At 35.6% G+C, this 18,452-nt stretch overlaps 1 protein-coding gene across 4 annotated transcripts in view; it reads right to left on the minus strand.

Moving 5' to 3' along the window:
- LOC116862810 (von Willebrand factor D and EGF domain-containing protein-like) overlaps positions 1–18,452 on the minus strand; it is a 69,211-nt gene that overhangs the window by 18,538 nt on the left and 32,221 nt on the right. For all 4 annotated transcript variants that reach the window (XR_004381715.1, XR_004381716.1, XR_004381717.1 and 1 more), the window contains 9 exons: positions 16,598–16,806; positions 15,499–16,463; positions 12,510–12,646; positions 8,653–8,808; positions 8,443–8,547; positions 6,734–6,848; positions 4,547–4,797; positions 3,462–3,681; positions 1,810–1,947 (listed from right to left, as the gene is read on the minus strand). Coding sequence is in view for 1 of the 4 variants with exons in the window: in XM_032850224.1 (XP_032706115.1) it covers positions 1,810–1,947; positions 3,462–3,681; positions 4,547–4,797; positions 6,734–6,848; positions 8,443–8,547; positions 8,653–8,808; positions 12,510–12,646; positions 15,499–16,463; positions 16,598–16,806 (2,296 nt within the window). In the remaining 3 variants the exon portion in view is untranslated. The remainder of the gene's footprint in view (positions 1–1,809; positions 1,948–3,461; positions 3,682–4,546; positions 4,798–6,733; positions 6,849–8,442; positions 8,548–8,652; positions 8,809–12,509; positions 12,647–15,498; positions 16,464–16,597; positions 16,807–18,452) is intronic.

An 18,452-nucleotide genomic window follows, 5' to 3' on the forward strand; every position in this document is an offset into this window, starting at 1 on the left:
GGAACTTATTAATCACTCATGTAATGGGACATGGTTCAATTTGTTTTCCTCTTAAGTTCCACTTGATACAGGTTTTATTCAGGGAATGAGTCTCTGTTTGCAAAAGGCTGATCTTAGATCACTTTAGTGCACACAGTAAAGGGTACAATACTGTTGAGTATTTGGAACTGGGTGTTGAAGGGGAAATGTGAGTGGCTGGGATAGTAGGGAATTCCCCTTACCAGCCTGCACTGGGCTTAAATCTGTTACCTCTATCGCTAGACTGGCCCACTCCAATCTGACTCACAAAGTGATTTATTTTTCATCAATATGAGGTCTTATTCACTTAAAGGTAACAAAATACAGTTCTTTGACACTGTCTTCTATAATTAACTTTTCTCTTTTAAGCTTTTAAAAGGTTGATATCCACCAATTTTTGTCCTCCTTTCTCTTCATATTCTCTTTGGGTAATTTCATCCATGACTGATAACCTTAAGAACTGTATCTTTAACTTTATCTTCCCTCCAGAGCTCCACTTGGAGTCACCTTAGTCTCTATGTATCCATACTGAACTCATTCTTTCCCTTCCAAAACCCCTTCTTCTTACTTAGATGTCATGTGTGTCACGTATCTTGGTCAGCTCAGGCTGCCTAATAAAATACCATAGACTGAGTATCCTAAACAAAAGGAGTTTATTTTCCTTTCGTTCTGGACGGTAGCAAGTTCAAGATCAAAGTGCAGGCCCATCTGGTTCCTGGTGAGAGTCTCTTCCTGGCTCCCATACCTTCTCCCTGTGTCCTTCTTCTCCCTGTGTCCTCACATGGCAGAGAGAGATGAAGCTCTCTGGTGTATCCTCTTCTAAGAATACTAATCTTATTGGACCCCAATCCTCCCTTATGAGCTCATTCAACTGCTTACTCCAAATACAGCCACAATGGGGTTTTGGGACACAACATATGAATTTTCAGGTGACACTATTTAGTGCATAGCAATATGAGAGCCAATTCTACAGGCCCATTCACCTAAACTGAGCACTTGGCACTTAGTAACTCTTTCTCTCTCCATGCTAATCCCAATCACTGACCATGGACCATCACCTTGCTCCTTTAGTGTTTCTTTCAACCATTACCTCCTCCTCCAAGGTCAGAATATCTTCATGTCTTTCCTGTTTATTTGTAATACTGTCTTAGCTTTTCTTCCCACCTTCAGACTTGCACAGTTCCTTACACATAAGTGGTCCATCCTCCATACTGCTCTTGAGTAGACTGTAAACCGTATCATGTTTCTCACAGTTTCTCGGTGATCTTGTCACTGGCTAGGACTCCAGCTTTAACTCTTGCAGCAGTCCCTCTCACCCTCTATATTTTAAGCACACTTAATTACTCATAGTGCCCAAGTGTGCTGTGATGTTACATGCCTCTCCACCTTTGTTCATGATGTTTCTTCTACCTCGAAAGCTTTTTCTCTCTTGATTGGCTACATCAGATTTAGCTGTAATGACACTTCTTTTTTAAAAACTTTTCATTATCCCTCCAGGTAGACGTGATTCCCTGTGTAGTATTCCTGCTAGTCTCTCCAGGCACTTCTATCAACAGACATAGAATACCATACTGAACTATGGTGATTACATTAGACTCCCTGGTATCATACTCAAACCCATTAGGTCAGAGGGCATGTCTTACCTATTTTTGCATCCTCCACCTCCAGCTTAGTGCATGACACTTAATGAATATACACTGAATGAATACAGGAGTAAAAGAGATAATAGGACTGAGAGATTTGATTAAATGGAGCAAAAAATATTTCATGGCAGAAAATAGGGACTTTTACCATGACATATTTTCCCATCACCATAAAATCCTTTTGGACATGCACCACAATGATAGGAGCCAAAGGTATTGAGACACTCTGCTCCTGGAAAGCAAGGCCTGGATTCACACTCATCAACATCTTCCTGGCAATTTTTGCCTAAACAAAATAAAGATTGAGAGTTCAAATTATTTATTTTGAAAAACATTATGTGTCTTATTAAGTGCTCATTGATTGATTTCTTTTGCTTGAAGATATTTTACTTTTACTTTCCACAAGATATCTTTACTTCTATTACATTAAGGTATGCCCTACAAACTGCAGAAAAGCTGTAATATATTAAGAGGAATGTATTAATTTTAAAATTTACAACAGAGTTAAACATAGTCATTAATTAGATTCTATTTGACATTAAACAAGACCCTTCAAGTACATAAGATTTTCCCTATAAAAAAGAAGACAAAAACCCATTAATATTTTAAGGCAAAAATTTACCATATTAGAACAGCAATTTTTACTTTGTTAAAAACACTCCAGGAATTTTTAAAAAGGTCTTAGAATGGTTGCCAGCTTAGCTTAAGGACAACTTACGGCAGTCATTGCATTAGCTGTGAAAGTCCATGAAAATTTTATAGCGTGCTAGGAAAAGTTAGTCTTTCCTCAGTAAAATTTTTTGAGATCAAGTGTTGCTCTTCGAAATGTTCAAAAACTTATTTGAATGAATATATTCAGTCATTTACTCACTAGAGTAAAATCATGAAACAATCAACATTTGAAATCTTTCAAATGTAGTCTGTAGCCTAACCCAAATGATAAATTTTTTATTTTACTTTAAGATTTTATTATATGACAGACTGAGCAGGAGGAGGGGCCAAAGAGGAGGGAGAGGGACAAGCCTAAATCCTCATGGAGCCCAGAGCCAATGTGGGGCTTGATCTCAAGACCGAGATCATGACCTGAGTTGAAATCAAGAGATGCACACTTAACTGACTGAGCCACCCAGGCACCTCTAACATTTTTATGTTAAAATAGATGCCTTCAGGGAAAAAACTGCAGTTCAATAATTACATATTTACTTATTTAACATTTGTATCTATTTAAATTAGAGGGAACATTGGTATGACTTGCAAAAAGCTTTGGGAAATTAAAAGGTGTCATTCATACTCTTAGTTGAGGTTTCTACAATCAAACAGTTGAGGATAATTAATGAGTTAGCAAATTTCACTTGATTTCAACTCTAACTTTATATCATGATCTTTTAAGTAAATGAATTATAAACCTTTCTTAAATGATAATTTTTACATTTCCCATGGCAAGTTTCTTCATTATCCATGTTATATTTCAATAGAATACATTTAAATACATTTCTACCTACCAAATTTAGACAGAAATGTTTAGGAACCTGAAAAATACAACACAGCCAAAGAATATTGCCATTAAAATGACAAAAATGGGCAAAATTATAAGAGTTTCTGTAAGCAATGTACAATAATAAAAGGATATTGGTAGCAAACGTATTTTTGATGACTATTACTACACTTTTTAAAATGTATATTAAAATCTTTAGGAACATACACGTGCTTGAGTAATCTGTAGATTACTTGGAAAGCCACAGAACTTTCCTTTCTAATCTGATCACATACTAATTTGACTCGTGAAGAACCAAAACTCACCTTTGAGTTCAGGTGGACATACACAAGAATAACTGGGAAACCCACTAATACACCTGCCAAGGCCACAGGGGTTCGATTGACACTCAGTGACGTTCACTTCACAGAGAACCCCCTCAAAGCCAGGCAAGCAGATGCACAGGTACATTCCACTTCCTGGAGGAAACTTCCTATCTGACACACATGATCCACCATTCAAGCAATCACAAGACTTCACAGTCACCTCCAAAAGAAACAAAAAGTAAGATGCTTTATTTTTCAATAAAATTAACTTCAATTTATGCTCCAGAAATTATGATTGGCATGTATGTTTATGTACAAAACCAGATAACAAGTTTTACAAAAATAAATAAATTAATTAATTAATTAAAAAATATATATTTAATGTAAAAGACTATTTAAAAAGATATGTTAATAAAGTAATTATATCAACTTTCAAGAGCATAGCCAAAATATAAATGCTGGGGATAATTTTTTAAAATGTTACGAGATGATTGATCAATTTCTTTAATGCACGCACCACAAATAGAACAAAAATCCGTAAAGAGTAAAGCAGTCAGTCACCTGAGTTATCACCCCAAAATATAGAGAGTAAATAATCACTTGAATTATGTGGTTACCATGAAATTGTACACAACTGCACTTCATACCATTACTTCTGTATGAGTGTGTCCCAAATGTCGAGCACATACAGTGCAAAAAAATAATAGTATTAACAGCTCATGACTGATAATATCTAAAGAATGGTCAATAAAAATGACTTTACTTGAATGAAAGGGTATAATTATCAACCTGAGGTTAAGCACAGGTCTTTCAGAGAGGTAGAAATTAATGCATTCTTTATCCTTATCATAATTAAGTACAGGTGAAAATGATCTAGGAATCAGTCCTTTAGCTCCATGCTCTAGACTTCAGATTCTCCATAAGATTTTAAATTCTGACAAAAACAGCATGTTGGCAGTTTAATTTTCCATGAAATGTTGAATAATTTAGTTCCTCTTCACAAATTAAGGATTATACTGCAAGTTTAAAATGGATACCGATATTGCTAATTAATTCAGTGGCATTTATGTAATGATAAATATTACCATAATCGTGACTCTCGTTTCAGCATTGCAGTCGTCGTTAAAGAGTAAAGTGAATTGCTGTGGAGTCTGGGACTCTGTTTTCCATGTGAGAAGTCCTGTAGAGGAAACATCTGCTCCCTCAGGACCTGAGTCCAAGGTAAAATGGATGTCAGAACCTTCAGGATCCAAGGCCGTGAACTGGTACGCAAAGTTCTCCCCCAAAAATGTCTGCAATTTGTCTTGCGGTATTTGAATCACTGGGGGTTGGTTGTCTGTCACAGAGAAAACATTTACTTTGTACTCATGTAGAAAAAAAAAAAAAGGAAAAGGGAAAGTACAATAGAGAGAGCTCCTACTGGAACTTTCTGATGAAGTTCAAACTCAGCTAAAACTTCCATTACCTACCCTGGCTCTATTTTTTTTTTTTTTTTTACATTCAGAATAAATTCAATTGCATTCTGAGGAAATGTAAAAGTAACTCACAGGTGCAAGACTTCAAACTTTGCCACAAGAGTGTAAAAGCACTTTGAACAGAGAAACACTTTTGCATTCCCCAAACTGGATGCCTCTTCTTTCTTTCCTGTCTGCAATCACCTCTCCATGTCGACCAACTCAGTGCTTGTTCTCTCACTCTTCTTTGTCCTCTACCCTTTTCAGCTTTACTTTCCATCTCAGCATCTTCTTTTCTTTATTTCTCCTTTACTCTCCACCATGTCTGGACTGTTCATTTGACTCCCCTGACTCTTCCTCACTGTACCTGTCTCCCCCTTTATAACTGGGGGCCACAGAGTCACAGCAACCGTCTGCTCCTCAGAGATCCTTCCTGCTGCCAAGCTCACTTGCTGGAACTCTGGTTATTTCAGAGGACAGAGAGCACTCCTTTTGTGCTCAAGTAATGTTTTAAAACATCTTTTTACATTGTCACATTAAAAAATGGCTCCCTCCCTTGCCAACTGGCTTAACAGATTGGAAGAATAGTCTTTTCCATTGTGCTGGGCACAAACACACTCCACTTGCATCAACAAAGCAGTGATGCCAAGAGAGTATAGTTCTGGTTCCTGCTCTGCCCTCATATATCTTTATACAATTTACTGATTTTAATTTCCTCATCCCTCAATACAAGAAACTTGGGACAGATGGTATTTCCAAACCCCTGGTATCCTTGAACATTGTAAATCTATGATGAGTCAGTCATACTGAAACCATTAAAAACACAGATACCAATTCAGAAGTTATAGTGTGTTTCCCTTGTCCCTGGCACTAAATTCTTCTCCAGATTTTCATTGTCTTCCCATAACATCCCATGGTTCTTGCACTTGAGCAATGAATCATCTGACAAATGGTCGAATGCAGTCATGAAATTTGTATATACAGTAATATATAAAGTGATGTTACAAAGCACAGTATAAATAAAAGGTTTTATGACTCAGATAAAATTACATGGGGATGGGGGCAGGGAGTAAATGTATCTTGTTGTATTTTGTAATGCCTGGTCTTTTCACTGAGGAAAGAGAATGAAGAAACATCTATGTGGAATTATATACAGCTGTACTTAAGGAAGTGAGGAAATTATATGGTACATGACTATGAGGTGGGGTGTTTTTTTCGGGTGGAACTAAGTATCCAGACATTATCTGGACCCACTATTATATTCACGGAGTCACAGAAAGGTAGGGCTGGAAGGCACTTAATAGATTACTGAATCCAGGAAGGCTTATTTAACAGCTGATGAATGCATGGCCTCTGGAATTTAAATAGCTAAATGTCTTGTCACAAAACTAAGAAGAAATAAGGCTAAGGATAGGATATAGAGCATTGGTTTCAAAGTAATGTTCTCATTCCACTAAACCCACCAACTTTACTGATGGACGTTTTATGTACTTATATAGTACTTGAGAGCCTATTTTATTAGTAGCTATTTGACTTGTACAGACTGTGTGTAACTGAATTAGCCATTCCCATTTCTTCCATTAATAATTGAAAATGAAAATCCCATGCCCTATTGTAGTATAATCATAGAAATTACATGAAATAACATTTCATCTTATATTATGTTCAAGCAAAGTAAGTTATGCAGTTAGGAAAGATCCTAAATTAAACACATCTTAAATATATTTATGTACATATATATACTATGTACCTCATGGTTTAAAATCACTTAAAAATATCTTGTAGAGAAAATATCTGGATTAATAAAGATTAACTTACTTTCTAAAAATGACCAAGTAAATTTTGAAATTTTTGGTCTACAAATCAAACAAGGGCTGGTAGGATTTTCATCTCCTTCAACGTAGCAGAGCCCATCAATAATGCAAACATTTTCCTAATGGAAATTTTAAAAAGAGAAAAACAATTACGATGTCATTATAGTTAGTGTTTAGGAAAAAAAAATGTACATAGAAAGGTAATACTATAAATGTTGGTGATTCCAGTGAAAGCATATAATAAGTCTATTCTGGTTAGGAAACATTTTTTCATATATCCTCATCATAAATGTATGTTAGAAAACAAATCTTTTCCTTTTGTGTAATTTGCCTATGGAATTGATCAATATGGAGGGAATAAGAAAACATATATGTAGATTTATCTTTGTGTAGAATTAGTTTATAAATAACAAGGAAGAAAATCTGTCTTTTCTTCTTGTTTATTCTTTGTTTGTTTTGTTTTTACTGCTAACTCAGGCTGGAAATGCTCTATTAATAAAAAAATGAAACAATTTTTCCCCTGCTCATCTTATAGAAACATTAGTTTCTAAAGATTTTCCCTTGCTCTAGGAGCCCACTATGTCCTCTGAATATGGTGAAACTGAACAAGAACTATGATATAATTATCCACATTTGACAATGGATATCCTTATACAAACTAGTAGAGAAGCTGATCTGCAAAAAACATTAAATGTAGCAATCATTTTCAACCTGAGAAAAAGACCAAATTTTGTTCAGCATATATAAACTTTGCATATTTGACAAAAATCTCTTCTGATGTCACTTAGAACACGATACAAAAATAAGAACAAAATAGCCCCAACAATATAAAACAATTGTGAATTGTAACATTTTAAAAGTATTTCTTATAAGACATGTGGAAATGGAATATTTAAGGGAAAGTAAGAATCAAACAACTTTTCAGAAACAGAAACTTCTTATTGATAACATCTAGTTGGTAATCTCAAGGGAAGAAAGATCTAAAATTTAAAATAATACTTTAAATTTTTATCTACATAAATATTATTTGATATGCTTCTCAGTTTTGAAGAGCCAAATAATATTAGATCCCTGGTATCTATTACATCAGCAGCTGGCCTGTGAGAAAGATCTGTTGATAAACCAACAGACTGCAGCTAAATGAAGAGGGTGTGGCTGTGAGGATTCAGCTGTGGCTGGGCTCTTCCGTAATCCCTTCGGTGGTGGAGATTTGCAAGGTCCAATGAATTTAGTTGCCACAAAACAACAACAACAACAAACAAAACCCAAAACAAAAAACCTCCTTATAAAAGTGCTAGCCTTATACATTTCACAAGTTCCAGCCTGCATGCCCCTAGTTACAAAGAAGATTAGGTAACTGTGGAGAGACATCTTACTGGAAAATCATTATTACTATTTCAGAAGGAATATATGTAAGAGTTAAAATTCAATCTGAACCTCCTTTCTTTTTTTTTTTTAAGGAATTTTTTTAAGGAATAAACAAACTGCCATTTCAAAACATACAAGGTAGAAACCTTCTCCTTGCCATTTCAACAACAGTTACGGGCAGAATAAAAATTTTAGTTAACTGTATATAAACTTGAGAAAGGCTTTTCTCCATTAGTATTTCTGATATGAAGGTGAAAAAACTAATATGCCATTAATATGCCAATAGCATGGGAAATGAAAATACCAACTGTGTAAATGTGAAAATAAGTGGAAAAAAATGCATACCTTTACAGTACATGAGTCCTTCCCATAGAGACCACAAACTTGACAAGCCCCATCATATATGATCATTATTCTGGGATTACTGAACTTATAACCATCATTAGATACCTGTAAGATGTAGTTTTATAATTAGAAGATCTATTCTAAATGTAGCTCATAAATTCATTATGAAATTTTAACATATAAAATTTACTTATGTCTTTTCTCTTTTACCTTTATTTGCCACTTTGCAATTGGTTTCTCCCCCATCAGAATTACAGTATCAGACTGTTGGACATCAGGGGGCAGCTGACAATCAATGGTTCTGCTATTTTGAAAAACAGTATTCGTGTAGACAGCTTTTCCAAGGACCCATTTACTGTTATTATACTAAAGGCATAATGAGAAGGCAATTAACCTCTGTTTAATTATAGAACTTCCTTGCTAGTGAATTACATATAATCAAAAGATAAATTTTAAAATGCTTGGCTGGTATAATGGAATATATAATGAAGTAATAAAAGTGACATCAACATTGAATTTTATCCAGAATAATGAAAACCATATACACTTTAATTTGATGTAAACTGCTTCCAACACCTCATGCATTTCTTGTGAGTTCAAATCAAAGAAGTTACCAATATCAGTCATATATAATGAATCACCATGCCATGAGTTTTGTAGCAAGAGGAAACACATTCGACTACATAACTGGCCAACAGTAGATTGATTTCCTACCCAGAAAGTCATTTCTCCCGCAAAAGCTCCTAACCTTCTACTGCAACTTGAAATTGCTCTTTGTCTGGTTCCCAGAGCCCTCTCATGTTCTTATATGACCCATCTTCCTGACTACATGTAACCACTCAAGGGGTGGATCTAAGTTGAGCCAATGCTTTGATTACTTGGACTATTTTAACTTTGTCCCAGGGGGCATGTTGGACCAGTCTGCTTCTGGTGGCTTGAGGTGCAAGACAGAAAGTTATGGAGCTATGGGTAGCTGTTGTTTTTCACTATGTGGAGAAAGCCAGTATCTAATGAAAGGGAAAAATGAAGCCCACAGAGAAAAAAAGAACTGAGTTAGATAACTACACACACATACAAATGCAGACATACTGAGTTTTCATGTGTTCAAGTCCCAAACTCAAGTTATTCCTGAGAAGTCGGCAATCACATTCTAATCCTGATTCTGTGAAAAACGTACTGTCCTCATAATAAGTACCATTTTTGCTCAAGGTAGTTCAGATAAATTTACGTAACTGAAAACTTAATTCTAACCAGTTCACCCTACTTAATAACTCAGTAGCAAATCATACTTAATCTATATTAAGGGATTACTTTTCAGTATTAAAATGCATTGGTGCCTAAAGAAGAAAAGCCAGAATAATTTTCTGGTACTGGTAACTACATAGAAAACTAAAAGGCCATATTTTATTAACAATATTTTGATTTACATTTTTTTAAAAATTTATGACTGTAGAATGCTTTCAATTGCTCAGAAATGGGCAAGGAGCATGTTGATGCTGCCATACTGAGGGTCAGTAGGAGATGGAAAAGAAGGCAAGAACATGAGGTCATCTGTAGCCAGCAGAAACTATATTGTTAAATACTGATGACTGACAGAGTAGGTCACAGTAGAAATCTCCACGTTTAAGGGGATGTGTAGAGTCTGGCCCTACAGACAGGTCAGTTCATTGGTACCCCCCTATGGAGGGGGGCTGACAACAATGTCTCCGGGTAGTCTTGATAAGGACACTTAGATGGATACAGGACTTTGTGTATTGAACGAGATTTCATACAGAAATCATTTCCACCCACATTTAGAGAAGCCTACTCCAAATAAGGAATAAACAGAGTTCTATTTATTTTCCATTGATCAATATTTTGTGAGTATCTATAGGTGCTGAGGGCTTTCTGATGAAAAAGATCACAAAGGAAAAGACAGACAAAATAATTTTAATATTACTGTAACCAAGACTCAAATAAAGCTTAATGAAAGAGAAAGACGCCACTGACTCTAGCAGTCAAGGGAGGCTTCTCCTCCTGAAAGTAGAAGAGACTGCTATTCGGACACAGGGAGCAGAAATGGAGAGAGTGTTATTCAATTTGTTTGGAGGGAATAGCAAGTGAAATGTGGGGATCCATGAGACAGCATGAGATTTTAGTAGAGCATATCCAGGAGGTTCACGTTTGCAAAAATAGATAAGAGCTGGATCACAAAGGGCCATTCATTTTTAGGATAGCTATTTGGATTTAATCCTCTAAGTATTTAAAAATTGGATTCTGTAAAGTCCTGGTCTGGGGGCAGGGAGTGAAAGAAAGGATTGGGTGGGTGCTTGCATCTCTAGATAAAAACTTGCTTAAAATTACTACTGCAAAAGTAGAAAAGAACATCTATAATATACTACCTCTCATGTGAAAAAAAAAGGGATTTATCTGTTCCTTTGTGCAAAAGAAAGGCAGTAAGAATAAACCAGAGAAGAGTGAGAGTGGATACTTTCAGGGGATAGATGGAAATGGGATGGAAAGAAAGGGTAATGGACAGAGTGGTAGAGATGATAAAATGGTGACATTTCTCTGTGTGTACCTTTCGTATGGTGCAAACCCTCAGATCCATGATAGTATTTTGTATACGTTCCAAATAAGTACATAACTAAAATCAACCAGAGTGCAGAGGATATTCAAAGTGGAATACAAACATTAAAAGGGGCGCCTGGGTGGCTCAGTGGGTTAAAGCCTCTGCCTTCGGCTCAGGTCACGATCTCAGGGTCCTGGGATCGAGCCTCGCATCGGGCTCTCTGCTTGGCAGGGAGCCTGCTTCCTCCTTCTCTCTCTGCCTGCCTCTCTGCCTACTTGTGATTTCTGTCTATCAAATAAATAAATAAAAATCTTTAAAAAAAATTGTATTACAAATGAAATATATAAATACCCTGAACAGAGTGCTGAAGAAAATAGCTAATCTAAGTAAGTTTGGTTTGGGCTGGTGAACATCGATATTTCTTTCTGTAGTTCTGTACAGTATGTTAGAAAATTTCATAGCGTGCTCTTTATCAAATGATTAGGGGGAAAAAAGGTAGTATGAGAATAAATATCACAGCAAATAATATATCTGAAAGTAAGTACAAAGTGTACTTTCTCTTTCTTGGCAAATCACTTAATGGTAGTGTGATATCATATGATTTATTCTGCCACAAACAATATAATGTCTACTCTCTTGAGTAATACTAAGTGAACAAAATTATATATATATTCCATTTTCTATTGTGTGTCTTATTATTTCATTAGGATTAAAATATTTCATGGTTATTTAGAAAAGCTCTACTCAAAAAATCTGGAAATAAGCATATTTTTCTTGTATAAATATTTGATAAAGACAGATTCAAAAGTTATTTCCTCCTTAAATTCTCAATCTCAGGATCCCATTTGGCTTTAGCAATTTAGAGAAAAAGTAAAAAGAATGCTAAAATGTCATTTGCTGTCTTAAGTTTTCAGCTTATCCAAGTAGGTGCTTTAAAAGAATTTCCCTTAAAATAAAAATCCACTTGAATAAAGAAAAGGAAGACCATATAAATAATCATCAAAATAAGGTGTAATTTGATACACCAGTGTTCAAACTGAGTGATCATGTCCATTATTTATGGCCTAAAGAAAGAAAAACACTATTTTCTTTTTGAAATAAGAGATAAGTGCAATTATTTTTCAACTTTTTGTTTTGTAAAGGGAACTGTTCATATCCCTGTGCCCCTTAAGCCACACAGGCTGGCTTGGATAAAAATGATCTCCATTCTTTGTGGTTTTACATTTTAATAAATACAGAAACTTCCATATCAAGCTTAATATTATTTTAATTTTTTATTATAACTAGAATAATGAACCAATACTGCAATAAAAATTATATAAAATAGTTTAATAGAGTTAACAAATACGGAAGAAGCTTTAAGGTCAAGCAATTCAACCATTTTCCTATTGAGCGCTCTGTGGCTACGACATCCATTGAGATTATGTTATTAATTGACAGACTAAATTAATTCAAGATAAAATTAATCTGAATAAATCATAAACTTGATTGTTTTTCAACACTATAATTAACATACCTGCAGTTTAGTAATTTCACATTTAATTGAAGGTGATTCTTTGAAGCCTTGACCAAACACTCTCACTGTCATACAATTATATTTTCGAATATTACAGAATCCAGCATTCTCGAGTTCTATAATTTCAGGAGCCTTGTCTTTGGACAGAATGATAAAACAAAATGGACAAATTTTCTTTAATTCCAGAAAAATAAACTAATTATTTTCAAGGTCCAAGTTAAAAGCATACGGAAAATATATTCTGAACTCTACTCCATACTATATATGTATATATATATGTATGTATGTATTTTAAAGATATTATTTATTTGACAGAGAGAGAGAGAGTACAAGCAGGGGGAGTGGCAGGGAGAGGGAGAAGCAGGCTCCCTGCTGAGCAGCTCAGGAAGCCCAAGCAGGCGCTCCATCCCAGGTCCCGGGATCATGACACTTAACCCACTAAGCCACCCAGGCGCCCCTGAACTATTAAATATTAAGAGAAATCTGATGTTAAGTGTGACCCACCATCAAAGCAATAAAAATAGCATTAAAGATACTACCAGTGCCTAAATATACAGGTTTAAGTAATGTTTTAATAATGCTTAATACCAATTATTTACAAGCATTAAGAAATTACTACTACAATGGCCTGTGTTTTGTTCTTGCCATTTTGGTCTATACCATAGAAATGGGTTATACCAAAAGTACTTTTGTGGGGTGCCTGCGTGGCTCAGTGGGTTAAAGCCTCTGCCTTCAGCTCAGGCCATGATCTCAGGGTCCTGAGATGGAGCCCTGCCTGCATCAGGAACTCTGCTCAGCAGGGAGCCTGCTTCATCCCTCTCTCTCTGCTTGCCGCTCTGCCTACTTGTGATCTCTCTCTGTCAGATAAATAAATAAAATCCCTAAAAAAAAAAAACCTTAAAAAATACTTTTGTAATAAAACAGTGTAATTAGCAATGTGTTAAAATTTAATGTGTTAAAATTTTAAAATTCTTAAACAGTATAAGAGTTATCAAAATTTCATGAAAATGTTACTAATGTTCTTATTTATTATTGCTATCCTATATGCCACCACAATCTTAGGTGTACTTTCAATCATTGGAAAAAAATTTCTCCTAGCTGTCAGAGTTAACTGATCATCATATTGTTACATATCTGATTCTGGTCTCAGTAAGATGATACACTATCTGTATCAGCAAGATCTGGCTGTCAAAATAGATAAATGCTGCATATAAAAGTAACAGTTCTCTAAGTACTGGCAAAATCTAAGTGAATATAACTTTACTAGCAGTGGAATATAAGATCATAAATTGCGTGCTCAGAACACTAAAATATTTGTGAAAATTAAAAATATATATATTTGCTAGTTTACTCTTTCATATTCAACAAATGTTTACTGAGCAATTTCTATTTTTCTGATGTTATTCTAGGCACCGGGGATATATGAACAGAATAAAGCTCCTGCCTTCTTATAACTTACATTCTAATATAGGACAAAAAATAAAAAAGTGAAAAATAAAGTATATTGCATAATTGTTTTCAAACTATGAAGAAAACTTATATATTAACTATATGAAGGGACATAAAGACTATGGGGTGTGTGAAGGAAACTACTTTATTTTGAATGACCGTGGAAGATGTCTCAAATAATGACATTTGAAGAGAGAAGAGAAGGAAGTCCATCACAAAGATAGATGTTGGAAGAATGCTCCAGTGAGAGGGAAAGTAAATGCTAAGGTCCTGAAGTAGGAGCAGGTTTGGCCTCTTTGAGAAACAGCAAAGCAACCACTTAATAACACTGGGGGGCCGTGAGCTCTGGAGAGAATGACAGATGAAATTCAGTGAGAGAGGAAGCTCCAACTGCATTGGGTCTTCTAGGCCACGGTAGGGCATGTAGGTTTTACTTGGAAGGAGAGGACAGCCATGAGAGGGATTTAAGCAGGAGTACTATAATTCCACTACCATTTCAAAGGGGTCACTTTAGCTGCTGCATGGAGAATAAATTTTGAGAAAATCTATAATAATCCAGATGAGAAATAAAGGTGGCTTGGACTAAATTGTAGCTGGGAAAGAGATGAAAGTTGTTAAAGCTAGAGCCAGATTTGCTACTAACGGATTAAGCCTGAGGCATGAACAAAAAAAAGATGAAGAGTCAAAATGACTGCAAGTTTTTGACATGAACAGTCAGAGGAGTGAAGTTTGCATTTACTGAGACGGCAAAGTCTCTCAGATAGAAGGGTGGGATGGTGGGGGTAGAAGGAAAATCTGGAATTACTGGTTTAATGGCTAATGGAATCAAATTGATTTTTTTTTAAGATTTTGTTTATTTATTTGAGAGAGAGAACAAGAGCAGGGGGGTGGGCAGAGGTGGAGGAAGAAAGCAGGATCCCCGCTGAGCAGAGAGCCTGATGCCCATGCTGGTTGGATCACAGGGTCGACCCCGTGATCATGACCTGAGCTGAAGACAGATGCTTAACTGAATGAGCTGCCCAGGTGCCCCTCAAATTGATATTTAAAAATTTCTTTCTCTTACATATTGGGATATAATAGTTTGTACCATGTAGGTGGATTAGAGAAAAAAAGTTAAGAAAACTGGCATAATTAGCAGAGTATTAGAAACACAGTATCCAAAAATTACTAAATCTGAGTTCTAGAAAAAAATGATTATTCTCTACAACAGGAGGGAGGAACTGCATGCAAAGACCCTGTGGTCAAGAAAACTTGGCTTACAGAAACCAAAGTGGGTAGAGTGAAATGAGTGAGGGTTTTAGTTGTAGGAGATGAGTTTGAAGAGGTACAGCCTGCCTTATAGGATATTATAAGTACCACAGCTTTTACTCTAAGATGAGATGCTTTGGAAGAATTATGACTGTATCGATTAGTTAATTGGGGTTCTTTTCCCTAAATAATCTGAATAAACACTGTTAAGATACTGAAAGTAAAAAAAGAACAAAGAATTTCCATAACCCAATAGCATATGCAATATCAAAGCTGTAGATTTCTCACTCACCGTGTGAATCACTGCAGTCATAGGAACTAAAGCCTGCGGAGCATGCGCATCCCCATTCCACACACTCCCCATTGCCACTGCATAAACTGGGGCATTTGAGGACCTCGAGAATGTCTTCAACTGACTTGCTGTATTCTTCTGTGCTGTGTTTCCCCTCTTCCAAAATTCTCTTTTCACATTCATTTTCTAAAAGAGCCACGCCGGCTTCTGCCCAGCTAAGATCATCTTTTAGGAGAACATCTTTAACACACATATCTATAGCAGTGTCTAGGCTCTTGCCCAGAAAGGCGAGACAGTATCTTCCTATGCTAGAGTTGGCAAGAGTCTGCTGGCAGAGCGCCAAAGTTCCATGTTCGGTGAGACCAGAGGGTGTGGGCCATGTAGGGACAAACTCCTGGTGGACATCCTCAATATGGTCCTCAGGGAAGAAATAAGCAAGTTCTTCTAGGTCACTTTGGCTAAGACTTTGGAAAGCAAACATAGGAATAAACTCATAAAAGTTTTGCCGTTTCCATCTGTTTTGTGGATCCCTCCTCATTTCCTGGCTGTGACTACCCTCGCCCCGTGTATGTTTCCCATTGTCCAGAGTTTTTGGTGCCTCTTGTTTTTCATTTCCAGGATGTTTTTGTAAATGTAATTCCAGTTTGGTTAGGTTCACATGCTTTTTTTCTTGAGGAAGGAAGTTCGAATTATTTTCTTCTCCAGATGTATACTCATTTATCCCTCTGATAAGAGCTTCTGAATTAATATACTCAGAGGTGACATCTAGTTCTGGTATCAAGAAAGAGAATCTGACATGTTTGAGATCTCTGCAACCTGAAACAATCTCTTGTTGAGAAGCACTGTCCAGACGATTGGAAGGATATAAAGAATTAGTGTCTGATGAGCAGCTACAATAGGACAATTTTCCAGGTGAAGGCGGAGAAACTGGCATTGTGTCAAACATGCTTTTCCCTGGCAAAATCCTTCCAGGTGAAAAACAGAAAAGAATAATAAATTGCACAAGAACAGTTTTTCTCAGTAACATGTTGCCAAAAAAAGGCAGAGTATTGTGTCTCCACTAAACACAATAGCTAATGAAAACAGTTTACTTTCTTACCTCCATTCATTAATAAAAGCAACACAATTATCAAAAGTTAGATCAATTTTTATCCCATTTTTATTATGGAAATCATTTTCTGGGTTTTCATCAAAGGTGCCACAAAGTCCCAAAGTGTTTCTATAGTCTAGGCTAGGGGCTCTGATTGTTAAACTCATGCCCCATTCACTAAGATCAGCACGGATAAATGCTCCAGAAGAAAACCTGACCTGAAATACAGAAATAAGACATGCTTAAGCAATATTCAATATGGATTAAGAAAAAAAATATTATTTGAGAAGAAACAAATTCATTTATTCCTTCAATATAAAGAGAGAACAGAATACTGATTTTCTTCAGATTACAATTTTCCTTTTAATGCTATGTGTCAAATCAATGGCTTTTGCACTTTGCTGACTTGAAATCTGATCTCTATATTGACTCTTTTATTGCAAAATATTGTTCAAACCTCTTTCTTTTTTCAAACCTCTTTTCTTCTAAACTAAGGTGGGGTATTTTATACAAACAAAACAGCTATAAATGTTGAGGATTATGTTTACCAACTAATGCCTCTGATAATAATTAAGTATGGAACTAGACTGTAATTAATTTACACAGATAAATGTAATTCCAGAGGAATACATGTTCCTGTGGCTAATCAACATTCTCATCTTCACAGTAGGCAAACAGAATCATAAGCCAAATTATAAACAGGGCATACCTGGGGAGTTGGAATGAGAGCAAAGGGTTTGTCAAATTATCTCAATAGCCTGTATCATCCATGATCCTCACAGGCCTACCGCTGCTCCCAGATCAGGGACCTGAATGTTGGGAAATGCTCTCTTCTAAAGTCACTGAAGATACATGATCTATGTTTGTTCATCTGACTCTTTCTCCGTTAATTTTTTAAATTTAAAAATGGCATTTTTTTCTCTGTATAAAAATCGTAAGTGCTCACTCCCAAAAATGATTTTAAAAGCAAACAAACCTTACATTACCATTCAATCTGAGCTAGTTCATGTTAAGATTTTGGTGCCGATTTTTCTAAAACTGTTCCTATATGCCATTAATATCTTTGCCTGCCAATTAATACAATTGACTCCAAAATTTTCATGACTAGACAGTGTTCTATTGTGTGACATCACTTTACTTGGGGTTTTGGTTAAACTACAAGATTCATCATTGATTAACTGTAACTTTTCCATCTTAGAAGGAGAGATACAATGAACACTATCAGGACTCTGAATATACTTATTACGGTAAATTTTCAGAAGTAAAATTTCTTGAAAAATGACATGCGTAGGTTGTGTGCATGCATAATATAGCTATGTCCTTTGGAAAGACTGTAGCTACTATTTCTATTCTTGCCAACATTGTATGAGATGTTTAATCTGCATTTCTTTGATTACTAATGAGGTCGTGGTTTTCATATTTTTGTTGGTTATTTATACTTTTGGATATATTTATCAGTTTTCTTTCGTGAATTGCTTGTGTATATTATTTGCTCATTTTAATTGGAGTGCTGATTGTTAGTGATGTATAAGAGTGTTTTCTAAGGGCACCTGGCTGGCCCAGTCAGTAGCGCCATGAGACTCTTGATCCTGGGGTTATGAATTCAAGACCCACGTTGGGTGTAGAGTTTCTTAAAACAAACAAACAAACAAACAAAAAGACAGGAAGATAGAAAAATACTTCCAAAAAGGAGTGTTCTCTATATTAACTGTATATTTTATATGTAGAAAATATTTTCCCAGTTTTTCATTTGCATTTTGGTTTTTAAGGATGGAATTTAAATACATAACATTATGTTTAAAAATTCTTGTTTACTTCAATGTTATAGAAACATTCACCTGTATTTTCTACAACTTTCATTTAA

Source organism: Lontra canadensis, unplaced genomic scaffold (assembly GCF_010015895.1).
Source record: "Lontra canadensis isolate GAN:19392208 unplaced genomic scaffold, GSC_riverotter_1.0 scaffold340, whole genome shotgun sequence".
Classification (NCBI taxonomy): domain Eukaryota; kingdom Metazoa; phylum Chordata; class Mammalia; order Carnivora; family Mustelidae; genus Lontra; species Lontra canadensis.